The sequence below is a fragment of the Maylandia zebra genome, linkage group LG5, assembly GCF_041146795.1.
Source record: "Maylandia zebra isolate NMK-2024a linkage group LG5, Mzebra_GT3a, whole genome shotgun sequence".
Lineage (NCBI taxonomy): Eukaryota > Metazoa > Chordata > Actinopteri > Cichliformes > Cichlidae > Maylandia > Maylandia zebra.
Genome location: NC_135171.1, coordinates 39,658,085 through 39,675,423, shown reverse-complemented (window position 1 = coordinate 39,675,423; position 17,339 = coordinate 39,658,085). Strand labels below are relative to the sequence as shown.

The 17,339-nt window shown below is 39.1% G+C and overlaps 2 protein-coding genes across 2 annotated transcripts; both read left to right on the top strand.

The window, feature by feature from the left end:
- The first annotated feature begins 868 nt into the window (after nucleotides 1–868).
- LOC112434860 (odorant receptor 131-2-like) lies at nucleotides 869–3,983 on the top strand. Its single transcript, XM_024802595.2, has 2 exons — nucleotides 869–1,018; nucleotides 3,135–3,983. Exons 1-2 carry the CDS (start codon nucleotides 869–871, stop codon nucleotides 3,921–3,923), a joined length of 939 nt encoding a protein of 312 aa, XP_024658363.1. The 3' UTR covers nucleotides 3,924–3,983.
- A 7,987-nt stretch (nucleotides 3,984–11,970) lies between these two features.
- LOC112434857 (odorant receptor 131-2-like) lies at nucleotides 11,971–13,056 on the top strand. Its single transcript, XM_024802592.2, has 2 exons — nucleotides 11,971–12,126; nucleotides 12,259–13,056. Exons 1-2 carry the CDS (start codon nucleotides 11,971–11,973, stop codon nucleotides 13,054–13,056), a joined length of 954 nt encoding a protein of 317 aa, XP_024658360.2.
- The last annotated feature ends 4,283 nt before the right edge of the window (nucleotides 13,057–17,339 follow it).

The following is a 17,339-nucleotide window of genomic DNA, read 5'->3' as shown; positions in this document are numbered from 1 at the left end:
ATTATACTTATTATATAGATATATTTACTCTTTGCTTCAGAGGTTATGCAAGTCAGGCTTCCTTTTTCTTACTGCACGGTCTTTCAAAGGTTATAAGTAAAAAACTCATATACAACACAAGCTCTGCGATGTAAAACAACATGAGGGAAAGAGCAATGCCTCATGTGTGCCTGTTTTGTGAAGTTTGATCAGCCCTAAATGTTCATGTATGTTTATTTTTTATTTTATATTATAAAATTGTCTCTGGTTGTTTTAGTATTATTAATATTACCAGTATTATAATTGATGATTACCTTTTCAAAGTAACTTTACCATAAGGGGCCAATACCTGCAACTCAACAAGGGCTCTTTAATTTTCTTTAATAAATTGTGTGTTTTTTGTTTTTTTTTCCTTTTTGAATTTCTCTAACATTTTTCTCACAATGTTGTTTTTTGAATGTCATCTTTTACAGTGATGAATTCATAACTTGTAGGGATGTCATGATAGCCTTGATATTTAAAAGTGACATAATGATAAAATGATGAAATTATGATAGCATTGTAAGTAAATGTGTAACTGGTTAATGACATTTTCTTAATATAGAAGCAAATCACAACAACAGTTGTCCCAAGCTCCTTATGTAAAGCTTTTCTATACTGATGGTTGCAGACTTTTTCACCATCTCAGTGAACTTGTACTGAGATGTACTTGTCAGTTAATGCGTTTGCCAAAAGGACAAAGTGCCACTTTTACCACTCGAATCACAAATTTAAAATCTTTAAAATCTTTATTTTCATGCACTTGTGAATTACTCAGTGGAAATGTGATGGAAATATTACTTATTACTTAAAAATATAATATTTATTGTTTCTTTTCAGCTGTCAAGAGATGAATGCATCATCTGGCAATGTGACTGTAGTCTTACAGTATCGAGACTCATTTGCTAAAGCTGTGACCAAGAATTTGATTGTCGTGTTCCTTGGCATCTCCATCGGCTACATCAATGCCAACCTCATTCACACGTTCTGCAAACACCAGGTCTTGTAGTCTTTCTTTCATGACCACTTATGTAACCAGTAGGGGTGCAACGATACACAAAATTCACGGTTCGGTTCGGTTCGATACTTTGGTATCACGATTCGATATTTTTTCGATACAAAAAAAATGTTCATGCCTTTTTAATTTGTCATTTATTAAAATTATAAATATATATTTTAACTCAAAAGTACAGTTTTTAAATTTAACCCTAACCCTTGTGCGTGTTTTTTATTTTGACAGCGAATGCGCACCTGCGGACCACTTATGTGCACCCCTGGTTATTTAGCTCGTCATATCAGAATCAGAATCAGAATCAGAATACTTTATTGATCCCTGGGGGAAATTATTTTGCAGCCACAGAAATTATTTTGTCCATGAAACCATAAAGCTGCACTTTCTTTTTGCCTTATAGTCTGATTTGTCATAACTTCTCCGTTTTGTGGTAAGCTTTTCTTTGGCTGTCACTTCTTCACCCTGACCTGTCTTATTTGGCTCAGCAGAACTAAAATATATATCCTGCTGCTTTTACACACGGACTCACATAAGCTCAGCGATTCTCTGCACGATTAACCTCTCACATGTTTAAGCTTGCTGCGGGAGATTTCACTTGTCATGTTTGCATAGTAAGCTAACGATTAATAAGACAATGTCAGAGGAATTGGTGCACAAATTATCATCACTCACAGATCAGTGCTGTCGCTCTCTATACACAGTTCGCACGATTGCAAAGTGAAAGCAAAAAAACAAGCGCAAATTCAAACGCGTTTTCAATATGTCACATATTGACAGTGGCTCACCGATGCCAATGACATAATTACCCAGCTACATTTCTGAAAGAATGCAAACGCATTGACATATATTTTTCCTTCCTACAATAGCCCGACTGGAAAGATCGCTAGCTCCGGGACGTCGGGCTAGCGATATTGCAAGCCCTGTATCTGATTGAGGAATCACTCATCTTTGGAAAAGAGAGTTTATTACAGAGAAATGTCTCTTTCCAAAATAAAAGCTATACTATCCGCTTCTTCTGGGCTATATTCTCAGCAGCATAAGGAGAATCATGTGCTAACAGCTGTCTAAATGACTCGGCTAAAGTTAGTAGCATGCTTGTTGTTTTTGTCTTTGCACTAGGATGATGTCGGCGTAAATGTGCAGTCATATTCGTTGTGTTCCCACTAGTGCTTTCAGGTTAATCTCGTTGAAATGACCTTAACGCCACAACACGGCAAATCTCCGTTAACGAGCTACCGCCGATCGCCCCGTGCATGGGGCTAGACGGCCAACACGTTAACGAGCTAACTGCGCTAACACACTAGTTTCCACCCATGTAATTGAGCATTGCATGGCACATCCAACATACTGTTTTACTTTAGTCCATGACTCGCTTACCTTCAGGGTCATACGTCACATGAAAACCAAAATAATTCCAAACGCCAGATCTGAATGAGGGTGGGGGAGGTCCATGTTGCAAGGAGAGCTTAACTTCTGTCTTGCTAGTTTGCCCTGCGCTCTTCCTTCTGACTATGCTGTCTGTGTTGAGCGCTCAGTGGATCTGCGCTCGACAGTGCAGCCTAGGCGGAGTAGTCGAACGCAGATTCACTGAGCGCTCAACACAGACAGCATCGTCAGAAGGAAAGTTGATAAAATAAATTACAAATGTTGTATTGTTCGATACATATGCGTACCGAACCGAAAGCACTGTATCGAACGGTTCAATATCAATACGAATATCGTTGCACCCCTAGTAATCAGGCATGAAGCTTTAAACAGGAAACAGGAAAGTCCCAGTGAAATCCGATCTCTTTAACAGGATGACCTGTACAAAGTTGAAATCATACAAAATCAAAACTAATCTGGAGACACAACCAGTGTGTCAAAGCATCAGTGCTAAATGACATCTCACGCATAATGATGAGATGCAACCAGTATCTGTGGAAACGGTGTCTACATGTCTCTTAAGAAATTGCACCATTTGACGATATCCATCCTTTTCTACTGCTTGTGGTTGAAGGGGCACTATTCAAAGCAAAGATGCCTTGCCTTTCAAAATTGAAAATTTTAAACGTGTTGCCTAAACAGAATTGTTTTCAAACATTGTTTTCCTATACCTCTCCAGATTTTCTACAAGAATCCCAGATATGTCCTCTTCATTCACCTGGTGATCAATGACATGGTCCAAGTGATGCTGACTGCCATCCTGTTCATCATCAGCTACACCATCTACAAACTCAATGTCTCCGTCTGCTGCATCTTTATGTTGCTCGCTCTCTTCACCACTGAAAATTCCCCTCTGAACCTGGCTTGCATGGCAGTGGAATGCTACATAGCCATCTGTTTCCCCTTGCGTCATGTTCAGATTTGCACTGTCCAAAGAACTTTAATCTTGATTAGTTTAATTTGGATGATCACAACATTGTCTGTCCTTCCTGATCTATTCATCACCTTGGCCACAGAACCCCTGGATTTTTTTCATTCTCGTGTGTTTTGTCTCAGAAACACTGTCTTTCCACATCCCCTCATCATCCAGAAGAGGGATATTACATATGGAGTGTTTCTAGTTATAGTTTGGGTTACTATCATTTACACGTACCTAAAGATCCTATTCACTGCCAAAACAGCAAGCAAAGATGCCAAGAAAGCCAAAAACACAATCCTCCTGCACGGGTTTCAGCTGCTGCTGTGCATGGCAACATATGCAGCTCCCCACTTAACAAATGCTCTGCAGAAATGGTTTCCTACGAATTACACTGATTCCCTCTTCGTGATCTATGTTACAGTTCAAATACTGCCACGATCCATCAGCCCCATTATCTACGGCATTCGTGACAAAACTTTTAGGAAGTTCTTGAAAGGGAATCTGTTGTGTAAAATCACTGTACATAAATCAGACAATCAAAATAGGTAAAAGTGAATGTCCTGGCCCCTATACCTCTGTTCAGTTCATTCAGTCATGTAAGTTGAAATGCCATGAACATCTAATAAAAATCTTGATAGCTTGATTAGTCTTATATATTAATTGGTATTGTTATATATTTATGGTTTTTATATTGTTAATTTGTGTATGTTGCGGGGCGTGGTCGGCCGCAGCAGGGAAGGTGGACGCACCTGCGCAACATCGCAATCACACCTCACCAGGTTAAAAGCTGTGCTCTGCCTGCTGTTGTTGTAAATGGTAAATGGTAAATGGCCTGTATTTATATAGCGCTTTACTAGTCCCTAAGGACCCCAAAGCGCTTTACACAACCTGTCATCCACCCATTCACACACACATTCACACACTGGTGATGGCAAGCTACATTGTAGCCACAGCCACCCTGGGGCGCACTGACAGAGGCGAGGCTGCCGGACACTGGCGCCACCGGGCCCTCTGACCACCACCAGTTGTAGAAGTGTTCATGGAAAGCTGCAGCTGTGTATGTAACATGACAGCAACCGATAAATAAAAGAATAAAGATGCTGGAAAGCATGTTCATGTCGTCGTGGACATTTACAGTGCATAGTACTGTATGTGCAGATGATAATTATAATCATTCAGTTATCTTGTTTAAGGAACTTTTAACTGGATTTAAAAGCTTGTGTAATTGTAAACAATTTTATGTTTGTTTTTGTAAATACCTTTTTCTTTTTTCACTTAATTTGAATCCATGCTTCAAATTTCCATGTTCTTTTGATAAGCAGCATAATTTTATTTATATTTAGCAATAATTAAAATCCTTTATCAGAGAGTTTTTGTAAAGTCTGTCAAAATTTAAATTTTTGCATGAGGTACAGTTAAGTACTCCTTTAGGGTGCAAACAGTGAAAAATGTATTTGCAACACTTGGAACATTTTGTGATGAGCAACAACTGCTGTGGATCATTTAGGACATATATGTATGTTTAAAGCTGAAGCCACTAAACATGTGTAATGTCAAGAAAAAAGTTTGTGTAATTATCAGAATTTATGCACTGATTAGCTATCTGGTGTCAAGTTAATTATAAGCAAAAGAAATCTGGCTTAAATAGTCCAGACTAGAAATGTAAGTGAACTCTATGCTGACAACCTTTCCAAAAGCTGCCTTTGGTTACATGCATGAGGAGAAAGAATTAGTTTTGGCTGTAGAGAAGTCCTTCCTTTAAATAAATAGTTACTGATGCAAGAACTGATTTCCCTCATTTAAATCAAATACACAAAGTTGTAGTGCATGTAAGATTACAATTTCAAACACAATGAACATAAATGTATACAGTTTAACCCTGCTTTTAAAAATGTTACAGGTTAAAATATGTCTTGCCGTTAAATTAGAAAAGTTCATTTTGTGTAACAGAATTTACATTTCTACAATAAAAGTGATAAAATTCTGGTGTTCATAACATATCTCACAATATTTTATAGTTCTTTGTGTGAATGATGTAAATGACTCCCCTGCTTGTTAAACCTTTTCGCCATTTGTCCGGTCTTTTATTTCACCCTTCAGCTTTTCTGCAGTAATCCCAGGTTTTTACTTTACATGATGGTCAATGACATGTTTCGTGTGACCGTGTGGATGTTTGTCATCAGCTACACAATCACAAAAATCCCGGCCTGTTGTATTCTCCTCCTGCTTGTTCTCTTCATGTTGGCTTTGAAGAGAGTAAGAATTTATCTAATGTATAATTTAGAATTATTTTTAAAAATTCTCAGATCTCATTGGGCTTTGGATAAACTGTGCACACATGTATCATAGATCAACCCCCACCCGCCACCGTCCATGTGTACTCACTCTGTATAAAAAGGCTGCTGCAATACCACAATCACATTAGGATCAAAATCCATTCAAGGTCAGTACTGTCATGCTTCACTTCACACTTCTTTTATTGGAAATGAAAAAAGAACCACCACAGAACTGTTCACAATGTAACACTGATCATATTTGCTGTACTTTGCACCGTTGACTGTTTTTTGCCCCTGAAACAGGTTCTTTGGATGCTGATATGAATTTGACACAAGTTGACAGCAATGCAACAATAACTTTGAATTACTGGAACACATTTGTCAAAGCTGTTGGCAAGAATGTGACCGTTGTTGTGTTGGGCATCACCATAAACTACATTAATGCCACCATGATCCACACATTCAACAAGTATCATGTGTGTAAAGTAGGCCTGCTACTCTACTTTACCTGTCAAAGAGTTGTCATATTTTGTTATCTTTATTATTTTTTTATTTTAAGTTGATTTTTTTTTTTGTTTCCAGCTCAGGTTCCTTTGGTTCGAAGGCTGAGCTTGTCTGCTGTACAAGAATATCATTTAGAAATGCTTGCTTTTGATGTAGGCCTTATTACTTTCAATGTTAGCTTATTTTTGGATATTATTTGGGTGTCTCTCTACTAACTCAATAATTCACCTCTATGTGATTTATTGTTTCTGTGAAGCAATACTTAAATCTAATTTTAATATGTACATGTTTTTACAGTAACGCTGTCTGAAAAAATGTCTTTTTAAATCAACTGTTGTTTTAACATCTGCCTTTCTTTAACCTTACTCTAAAGATATATTCTAAACTAATAATTAATTATGTCATTTAAATCAGATCTTCAGGTTGAACCCTCGCTACATCCTGTTCATCCACTTGGTGTTAAACGATATCATCCAACTGTCAACCAGCATTTCCCTCTTCATCTTCTCGTACGCATTCCACACCATCCACGTCTCCCTCTGTTTGTTACTCATCTTGCCGGCGATCTTTACCACACAAAACACTCTTTTTACCTCCACACCTGAACTGAGGCTTATTGATGGTACTTCTTTTGGCTCTTCAGATTTTTTTATTCTTAAATAAATTTATTACCAAAAAAGTTTTGTGTAAAAAGAAATACTAATGTAATCAAAATTATGATTATTTATATGTCTTACGATATATGACAACAAACATGGAGCAAGAAAAAAAGGAGGTGAAAAAAAGAAAGAAAAGCAGCTTCAGCTCCTGGGCAGGAACCGGCTCCAACCAGGGCTGGGCTGGGACAAAAAATCGGCCCACCAGGTATTATAGGAAAAGCCATAAAGCCTTGAATGAAAGCAAACACTGTTGTAACAGGGATGTACACTGTCTTGTTGGTATATATGTATGATTTCTATACATTTTCCATCAGATATTATAGATACAGATATTATAAGATTCAGATAATTATGTCTAGATAAAAATGTCTAGCTTTATTTATTACAGCTAGACATTTTAAATGAGAATAAGAAAGAAAAGTATTTCTTTGTGACCCCTTTCCTGTTAATGCCCTACCTGCTAGACCCGCCCTGCACAGTTACCAGCTGTCAGCTCCTTAGAAAAGGATCCAGGTGTTATTTGTCTTACAAACTTCCCTTCAACATTCATGTCACCTAAAAGGTAAACCTGTTTCTCCATCACCTGCAAACGTAACATTTTACAGTAGGTGAGAAATCATCAACATGTTACGTTTTCGGCCACCCAACACGTTCCTAAATCACGACATCGGAAAAATGAGGAAATATGAGAACCGTTTGGACTCAATCTACACATGTTTGCTCTTTTTCTTAAAATCACTTGGGAAAACACTATTTAACGTCATTAAAGTGCTGGTTAATGTTAGGAATAAGTTTAGGGTTACGGATAAGGTTAGGTTTAGGGCTGGATCGTCTATTACCGCGGGACCGTCATTACACTGGATTTCATCCATAACCCGGTGTTGTGCCAAAAAGTGATTGTCTGCCAAAAACTAATTTCCAATGTTTCTGTGTATTTTTTATGTGTAATATCTTTATGTATGTTCGTAAATAGACTTCGGTGAACAGGGTTTAAAAAGGGGTTATAAAGAGAATTAAAAAATATCCATTTTTCAAGTATCTTTACAACTCTGTGTTACTGTAATACATTATAACCAATCCGGTCCTTTATCCCCACTATTGTAATATTTGCTGCCATTTCTGCTGTCCTCTTGGCCAACTTACTCTTACAAAAGACATTTTTAATGTTAATGAGATTTTTTTTTAACTGCATAAATAAAGGTTATATAAAAGTCACTGCCAAAAACTGATTGCAGCTTCTACCTTGTAGCCCAACAAGTTACTTATAGCAGTTTAAATACGAGCAATCAGTTTTTGGCAGACAATCACTTTTTGGTACAACACCGGCACATACCATAAGAACCCGAACGGTCACCTTTTGCGTTTCTCTGGAACGCTGCAGGACATGACAAAATGTCGGGACATTACGCCTCGGGAGTGAGAACGGGCTGGTTCAGCTCTGATGATTCAGTAAGGACATCTTCTGGTTTCATCTTCATGTTTCCCTCTCACCAGGATATCCAAACCGATATCATGACCAGCAGCTTTACAGCTGTGGCTCCAGCAAATATCAGCTGATAATAGAAATTAATATTAAATAAATTCTGACAACAGCTGATCAAGCTTAAACGTGCTGCTGTTGTTAAGCGTAACATCCGCTGGTTTCCTCTTTGTGGGCGATAAACAAACAAGAGAGAAAAGCTGATCATTGATCAGTTTCATGACTAGAGTAGCAACAGGAGAGAGAGGGGAGAGAATGAGAGAAGAAGAGGAAGCTGACAGTATAAAGACAGAATAACTCCAGCTTTGTGTCTTTTTTCCATTCTAGCTGAAATACGGGACAAATCGCGTTCCTTTGCGGCTCAATATGAAGCGCGTAATATTTTCTCTGAATACGGAACAATTCCATTTTTTACAGGACGTTTGGCAACTCTACTAACTAACCTTATGAATAAAATAAAGTTCACCATTAGTAACATCATAGCACCCACCCAGCTGTATAGAAACTCCGTCATGCTAGCTAGTACGCAGTACGAGTTATTGTAACTGACTGTAAAAAGTCAGCACAGCGAAAATAAACTCCACCTAAACTTGGTTTATATCTGACCCAGATAGACTGCAGGTCATAACTTCTTACATTTCGGGCAGTATGTTCAAAGCTTGTCCACTCTGCGCTGTGATATTTTACACCACTACATCTGACACTTCCTTACATCACTGAGCTTAGCGATGTAAGGCACTAATGTAGCTGCTAGGAAACTTGTTCTTGAGCTAATCTGAAGACTACACGAAGTTTGGAAGTCTGTAGCGATTGACTGCAGAACGTTGGTGACCTCTGTACTACGGCCAACACTTCATGACTTATTTGCTGTTGTTTCACATGACTTCCAGTTTTAACACTACTAATAGTCGATTATGAAGTATTTCATAGCGAGAAAATTTCATGACTGGATTAAATGACTGACTGGGTTAAATGCGTTAAAGATTTTAATCACACTAATCATAATGGCGTGTTAACACATTCTTGAAGGGGCCCCTTAGGTCCAGTGAAAGGAACCTTTCATGCTTCAGCATACCAAGACGTTTGGACAATTTCCTGCTCCCAGCTTTGTGGGAACAGTTTGAAGATTTAAAAGTTTGAAGGTGGAACAGTTTGAAGACTCTAAAGAGCTTGAAAACAAAAACTGGACATCTTTAAGTTGCTTGAAGACGGTTCAACTCTCATCCGAGAAGCTTCTTCATAGACATAGATGGCTTGTAAGTCCTCTGTGAACAACCGTCTTTGAACAGAGGCGGTGGTTTACGACACAAACTGTCTGCCATCTATAATCCAGTTTTGAGATCCCTTCCCAGACGCCGTTACGCCCACTCACATCCTGGGCCGTTTGACCTCAGAAAATCACATGATAGGGTGGGGCCTTTTCTTTCTAAGTTCTTTAGACTACCATTACCTGGATGACTGAGAACCTTCACAGACAACAGTTTGAATACATCTTTTTGTTCCAACATGACTGCAGACCAGTGTACAAAGCAAGCTCCATGAGGACATATAAGAGGAAGTTTGGCGCCGACCTGACCGAGTCTTGACCTCAACCTAAAGAACACCTTTGGGATGAATTAGAGCAGTCACCGCTCCAATTCTTCTCATCCAACATCTGTGTCTGACCTCACAAATGCACTTCTGGAAGAAAGATCTAAAATTCCCATAAACACTCCTAAACCTGTGGAAAGCCTTCCCAGTAGTGTTGAGGATGTTTTGCTGCAAAGGGTGGGCTGACATCATGTTAAACTCTGTGGATTAGGAATGGGATGTCACTCAAGCTCATATGCATGTGACAAGTGCAGACAAGGGAATACATTTGGCAACATAGTGTAAGTCAAAGGAGGCATTTGGTACTTTGGTGTGTGGTTATGTCTGTTGGTGTTAAGGTTAGGCTAATTTGCTCGTGATTTTTCTTTTGTTTCTTTTTCTTTTGCCCCATTTTGAGAATTTTCCATTGATGCTTTATAATACATTCTATTTAAGTATTTGTTCTATATAAATAACTCAGATCTTTTGTAATGTATTTTAAAGAGTTCAGTGACTGAGTGAGTGCTAATGAGGGCTATAAGGGCTCTGAAACTGAAGCCAAATTGACACCTTCCCATATCACACATTTCTCCCACCAGGATAAAAAGTATAAAGAGGAAATGTTTTTAACTGTCAATAAATGAAAATGTCTTTTTGTCTTCTTGTTTTTTTTTTTCATGTTAGATATATTTTTTTAGTGATATAACAGGGGTTGGTATTAGTTTACAGAACAGAAATGTTTTTTAAAAAAAGATGCCAAAGTTTAACCAATGAGGAGAAACAGTATCAGTGACATCATTTCTAACCTTTAACAGGAGTCATGCATCAAACTCCTTAATATAAAGACAAATTATTTCCACATCAGTTTCCTAACTGGTCAAAGTGGAGACTGAAGTGGTCTGTCTAAGGTAGGAAAGTTTTTTGTCTTTGTCGCTGCTATCAGTTCATTATAGTGCAGTATTTAGGATTCTTTAATGCATAAAGCTTGAGCAAAGCAGCTCATTTGTAACTAGTATTTTTTAGCTTATTAATTAAGCATACAGTGGGTAAGGACTGAACATGTCACTAATTTAAGTAAATATATTTCTAAAGGTGCTATTGACATGAATTTCCCACCAGATGTCAGTCACAACCCACCCAATCCACACAAGCAAAGGAATCAAACCATAGATGTCCATAAATTATGTGTAATAATTAAAAATGACACAGGGAAAAATAATTGAAAACGCTTACTGAAATGTATTTCATCCTTCATACAAAAGCCTTTGTTGGTGACGACGGCTTCAAGACGCCTCCTGTAATGGAGAAACTAGTCGCATGCATTGCTCACGTCTGATTTTGGCCCAGTTTTTTCCACACAGTCTTCAAATCCTGAAGGTTGTGTGACCCCTTCTATGTACTCTGAGCTTGAGTTCTTTCCAGAGTTTCAGTTGGAGACTGGCTGGGCCACTCTACAACTTTTATTTTCTTTCTCTGAAACAGTTGAGCGTTTCCTAGCTGTGTATTTAGGATCATTGTTTTGCTTCAAGTAAAATGAATGTTGTGCTTTACATCACTGCATCCAACCCTTCGCATTGCACTTGAAGGTGTAAGGTTTGGATGCAGTTGCTCAGTCATAGAAATCCACTGCATGAAGCTCTCTACACACTGTTTTTGAGCTAATCTGAATGCCACATGAGGTCTGTAGCAGCCGACTGTGCAGAAGGTTAGTGACCTTTGCTCACTCAGCATCGCTCACTAAGCACCTCAGCACCCCCGGATGCCTCTCTGTAATTTTACATGACTTTGTGGCTGAGTTGCTGTTATTCCCAGTCACTTCCACTTTGTTATAACACCACTAACAGTTGATTGTGGAATATTTAGTACTGAGGAAATTTCACCAATGGGTTTGTTGCACAGGTGGCATCTTATCATGGTATCAAGCTGGAATTTACTGAGCTCCTGAAAGCAACCCATTGATTTACAAATGTTGGTAGAAGCAGACGGCATGCCTAGATGCTTGATTTTATACACCTGTGGCCATGGAACATCTGAATTCAATTATTTGGATGGATGAATGTGTGTGACTTACTTTTACTCTTTTGTAAGGATCCCGAAAAAGCATCTCTATGAATTCCTCATCTTATGCCCTCAATGCGTCGAGCAGTCTGAAGTATCGCGATTCGCCAAGTGTAGCCGTGGCCAAAAATGTCATCGTTCTGGCTCTCGGCTTTACCATCAACTATATTAACGGTACACTGATACACACCTTCAGAAAACACCAGGTCAGTATTTATTGTTATTGTTGTTTTTATTTAATTATCATTATTGAAAAAATATACCTAAATATTGCTAACACAAGAAATATATATGTATTAAAGTAATAAAAGTGAGATGAGGTGTTTCATGTCTTTCAGATATTTTATTTGAATCCTCGTTACATCCTGTTCATCCACCTGGTGGTGAATGACACGATCCAGCTCACTTCTTCAATTAGTCTATTTGTTTTCACTTATATCTTTTATCAAATTAATGTTGCATTCTGTTGCTTCCTTATCACTTTGGCTATCTTCACCACCTTCAATACTCCAATAAATTTAGCTCTCATGGCACTAGAGTGCTACATTGCTATTTGTTTACCACTGCAACACGCTGAGTACTGCACCACCAAAAGAACATACGTGGCTATAGGTTGGATCTGGGCCATGAGTGCAGTCTCAGCTTTGTCCGACATCGTTATTATTCTGGCAACAGAGCCAGTGGAGTTATTTTATTCCACAATACAATGTGAGAGAGATAACTTATTCCGGCATCCAATCATTGTAAAAAAGAAAGAGGTTTCATATTTAATTTTCCTAATTGTAGTTTTGCTCACCTTCATGTACACATACTTCAGGATATTTTTTGCTGCTAACAAAGCTAAATCAGCCAAGCGAGAGTCGAAGAAGGCGAGAAACACAATCCTGCTCCACGGCTTTCAGCTTCTGTTGTCTATGCTAACCTATATAGCAACTGCATTAATGCAGGCTCTGGTGCGCTGGTTCCCTAAACAGCCTCTAATAGTTGTTTTTATTTCCTATATCATAATCTACATTGTTCCCAGGTTTGTTAGCCCTATTGTGTATGGGTTACGAGACAAGACATTTAAACAGTATTTAAAAAAGTATCTGTTGTGTACCATGAAAATGGGTAACGAGACCGATTTTAGATTGTAATATTCTTGATCTAGCAGAGGGCAGCTAGAAAGGTGTATTGGTAAAAAACATTAATTAATCATCAGGTTAACTAGATTTCATCCTCTGGACATGCATTGGGTGCACATTGTGTTCCAGAAAAAAACCCAAATATTAGTTGATATGTTGGATTTTTAAATGCTCAGACATAGGTATCACCATCAGTCTTGAAAATCACACATTACCCTTCCTCTTATTAGTCGAGTTGTATAGAATCTGAATTAAGTAAAAAAAATTTTTTTTAAAAAAGCAACAAAAAAAAGAAAGAAAAAAACGTTACTGTTACTAGTGATAATGTACTGTTTTAACTCTTTGGCAAATATTTGTCCACTTTAAAAAAAGAGCATCCTCCTTCAGTTCTAAGGTTTTATGTATCAAAACATGATATGTAAGTAACAGGCGATACTAAAACTAATGCTGATGTCAGCAGTGGTAATATGGAAATCCCCCAAAATCTCATCTGCATTGTTTTTGTTCTTCTTGTGTTGATGTCAGCATTATCTATATTGTAGTTCATAATGTAGTATAGTTTAGTGTCATTATGAATCATATAATGGTGTATTAAAAAATGTTTTGAAAAGCTCAAAGAAAGTTCCTTTGTCTCACAATGCCTAATATACTGCTTTAAAGTTTGGAGATGATCCAGTGGAAACTAGTGTTTTCCTAATTGTGTGACTGTGTGATGTTTGATCTCTGACCTTGAAGCAGATACTAAAAGGTGTATTTTATATCTTTACCCATTTGATTGGAGCATAACTGGCTTAAATCTTTGGTTTCTATAAGCTTTAAATACTTAAGATACACACATGCAGTGTGTGATTTTGCGAAACATTATGCAGTCATTGAGAAGTTGTAGGGCGTTGTATTGGAAAAATAAAATGTGTGATGAACACCTCTCTTCATTTCCTTTCATATGATGTAGCACTTGATTACATACTCCCTCCCTTTTGGGGAAAGAGTAATCTGGCCTTTAGCAGGTCTTTAAAATAAGCAAATGCAATCTGACATGAAAACAGCGTGACATATTGTTGTTAGTTGTTGTTTTTTATTATGCCAATATGCAGAAGCAGTGTGTAAAAAATAAATAAATACATGCTTACTGATGTATTATTGTAGGTTCTTTACTTTACAGCATAAAATGCCTTGATGCAATTTTGGTTGTCTTTTGCAACTATATAAATAACATTTTATTGAATTGACAAAATGCTGCTAAATATATTTGTTTATATAAAAACAGACAAAGCAACGACACCTCAAGCTGCTTTTTATTACAAGATTGCAACCCTACAATAAAACAGAGAAAAATCACCAACAAATAGATGGCAGCCTGTTAGCAACCACCTGGTGACACTGGGAAGGAAGAACTCCCTTTAAACAAAACCTCCAGCAGATTCAGGGAGGGGCAGCCATCTACTACGACCAGTAGATGGCTGATGTCAGATTGCATTTGCTTATTTTAAAGACCTGCTAAAGGCCAGATTACTCTTTCCCCAAAAGGGAGGGAGTATGTAATCAAGTGCTACATCATATGAAAGGAAATGAAGAGAGGTGGCAGGAGGAGCAGGAGACAGGACTAAAAACACACTGGAAACGAGACAAAAATTAACAAAGAATGATTAAATACACAGTGGTATAAAAACAAACCATGAATTGCAGCTGGCTCCTAGCCTTTGCATCCTGACCCTCCCCCCACATCACTCAAACAGCTGCTGCGCGGTGACCTGCCCCTCCTTTTTAATTACCCTATAGTGATTACGGTTCTCAGTACATCACTATAGAAATAGGACCTGCAGGAGCAGGTGTGTTAGCCAGAGATTTGTGGTTGGGGCTATTGTCTGCCTCTCAATTTTATCTGCACTTTATAGGCCTTTTCCACTTGTACCTGCTTATTTTAGCTTGGCTTGACTACGTTTTTAGTGCTTTCCATTAGGTGATAGTTCCTGGTACCAGGTAATTACTCCGTCAGGGTTCCAAGCAAAATGTGATGTCAACCGACTGTATGCCACCAATCGGCTAGTGGTGGCACTCAATGAGTCATAACGGTGTCTCCTTCACAAAAATCCAAACCGCTATTTTTAAAACCATTGGTGCAGCCATTAAGGGAAATGTCTGCACAGAAAACAACATGCCATACACCGAGCAGCAGGTATACCATCACCTCGACATCCTCCTTTGTTGTGGCATTTGTATTGCGTACAAATGATGTCACAGACTTTCAGCCACATTGCTATAACAACACCACACGTATTAAGTGGTACACAATTGTAATAGATGAGTTGAGTCACTTTGAGTGAAGCCAAATACGTACTAGTGGAAGAGAGCTAAAGACACAGAGTTTGGAGGGGGGAGGTTTGGATGATCAGCAGTCACATGCTCATGTTATCTGTCTCTAAATAAATAGCACTGTAGTTTACACACACACACTCATGCTTTAAAACTAATATACACAGACACAACACATGCGCCAACATATCATGTCAAACGCTGACAGCTTGAGTCTAAGACCCAAGCTGTCATATAAACACAGATGAACAGGTGCACACAGACACAAACATGCATTCCCACTCCCATATACACAAACAAATACTCAACACTCACCCGATGTGGAGACAGACACAAATAGACACTGTACACACATTCACACTCCCCAAACATACTCTATGTCCCAGGCCCTGGTACCCCAGCCCCCAGAGGGGCAAATCATACCCAGACCCGGGAGATGTAACCTTTCTCTCTGGAGTGGAGGAAAGCAGACCGCCTCCTTATCTGCAGTAGCAGGGAGACCCCGCATCCCAGACCCCAATCGGACGGCCAGCACCTCCTCCCAGCCCCGACGGTTAACAGAACGGGGGTGAGTGAAGGCCCAAACCTCCCTCCGCCCGCTCATACATAGTTTTGCTGTGTGCTGTTCTAAAGTGCATTTAAAACACAGGAGGGCATGGTGCTTCCTGCCAGAGAGCAGCACGGCTCCTCCTGAAAAGCCTCAGTGTCTATATGCATTTAAAATTGAGGATAGGGCACCAGCGCCAGAGGTTGGTTTGAATACACAGACCATCCTCTGGACGCTGTATAACGTGCCCACCCCCAAGTCTCTATATGTATGTGTTATGAGAGTGTGAGTAATGTGGATGTCTAGGTTGCGGAATAAAATTTAGGCACAGGCAGCCAGAAGGGGACAGAGGGGGAGTGGCTCCCCTGCATCCTGGTCACACACCTGCACCCCAAGCAGGTGTCTCACCTGCTTGAGGTGCAGTTGTGTGTGTGGGTGTGGTGGAGCGGGAAGAAGGAGGCAGCTGAGGATGGGGAGGGAAGAAAGGGAGGGGCAAGTGGCCCCTCCCTGGGGCCAGCTCCCCCGCTGACCCCAGGAGGTACCCCAACACTCTGGAACCCACCAGGGCAATGTGGCCTAGGCCCATCCAGACCGGGGCCCACAGCAGCAGCACCACCCCGCCCCACAGAGTCCGGGGCAGCCCACCCGACCCCACCGCAGAGAAAACTGCACCCACCCCATCATCCAATCTTCTCCCAGACTGCACAAGACAATAGACACCCAGTTTGAGTCATTCTCCACTTCTCCAATATCTCTCCCCTAAAGATATTGGAGTGAGCTCCTGTAGAGAGGAGACCTCCTGCAAAGATGTGCTTGGACTTCTGAGTTGTGAACACGCAAATCAGTCCATGCATGATTGCATGGCTCCGCCCATCAAAAAGTCTGTGCATGCGCGAATATATATTTTGCCCAACGTTCATTATTGGACTGACAATTGTCGGTTGGAAAATTTTTATATATCGTCCAACCCTAGTGTTAACCACAGGGTGCCTAGGTTATGTAACAATGTAGTTTGTTGTTGTTTTGGTTTAAGTGAAAATGTTTTATATGTGTGTGTTCATGTGTTGTATATGAGCGTAGACTTGTATATAGTTAATCATGTATGGATCATTTAATGTCAAATTCTGAATATTGATCTGTAAGTAATGAAATTTGAAATAAGGGGGTAGGAACAGGAAAAATGTAATCCTACTCCTTTTCGAGCACACACATTGTATAGACATAGATATATACATGAAACTTCATTTTTTATATATTTTGTTTTTTCTTTTTTCCCTTGTTATTTCAGTTATATTTGCATGTTCTAAAGAAAATCTATCTATGTTTTGTCATACTGATGTAAAAGACAAAAAATAATGGGTATTAACACCCTTAATGAGCAGGCCTTTTGAATGGAGTCCTTTAATGCACGCACATGGCCTAGGGCAGGGATACA

What these genes read in the sequence shown, in the direction of transcription:
- LOC112434860 (XM_024802595.2), top strand. Translation starts at nt 869, where the DNA reads ATGAATGCATCATCTGGCAATGTGACTGTAGTCTTACAGTATCGAGAC. An exon ending in ACACGTTCTGCAAACACCAG is followed by an intron (nt 1,019 to 3,134) that starts GTCTTGTAGTCT and finishes ATACCTCTCCAG; the next exon opens with ATTTTCTACAAGAATCCCAG.
- LOC112434857 (XM_024802592.2), top strand. Translation starts at nt 11,971, where the DNA reads ATGAATTCCTCATCTTATGCCCTCAATGCGTCGAGCAGTCTGAAGTAT. An exon ending in ACACCTTCAGAAAACACCAG is followed by an intron (nt 12,127 to 12,258) that starts GTCAGTATTTAT and finishes CATGTCTTTCAG; the next exon opens with ATATTTTATTTGAATCCTCG.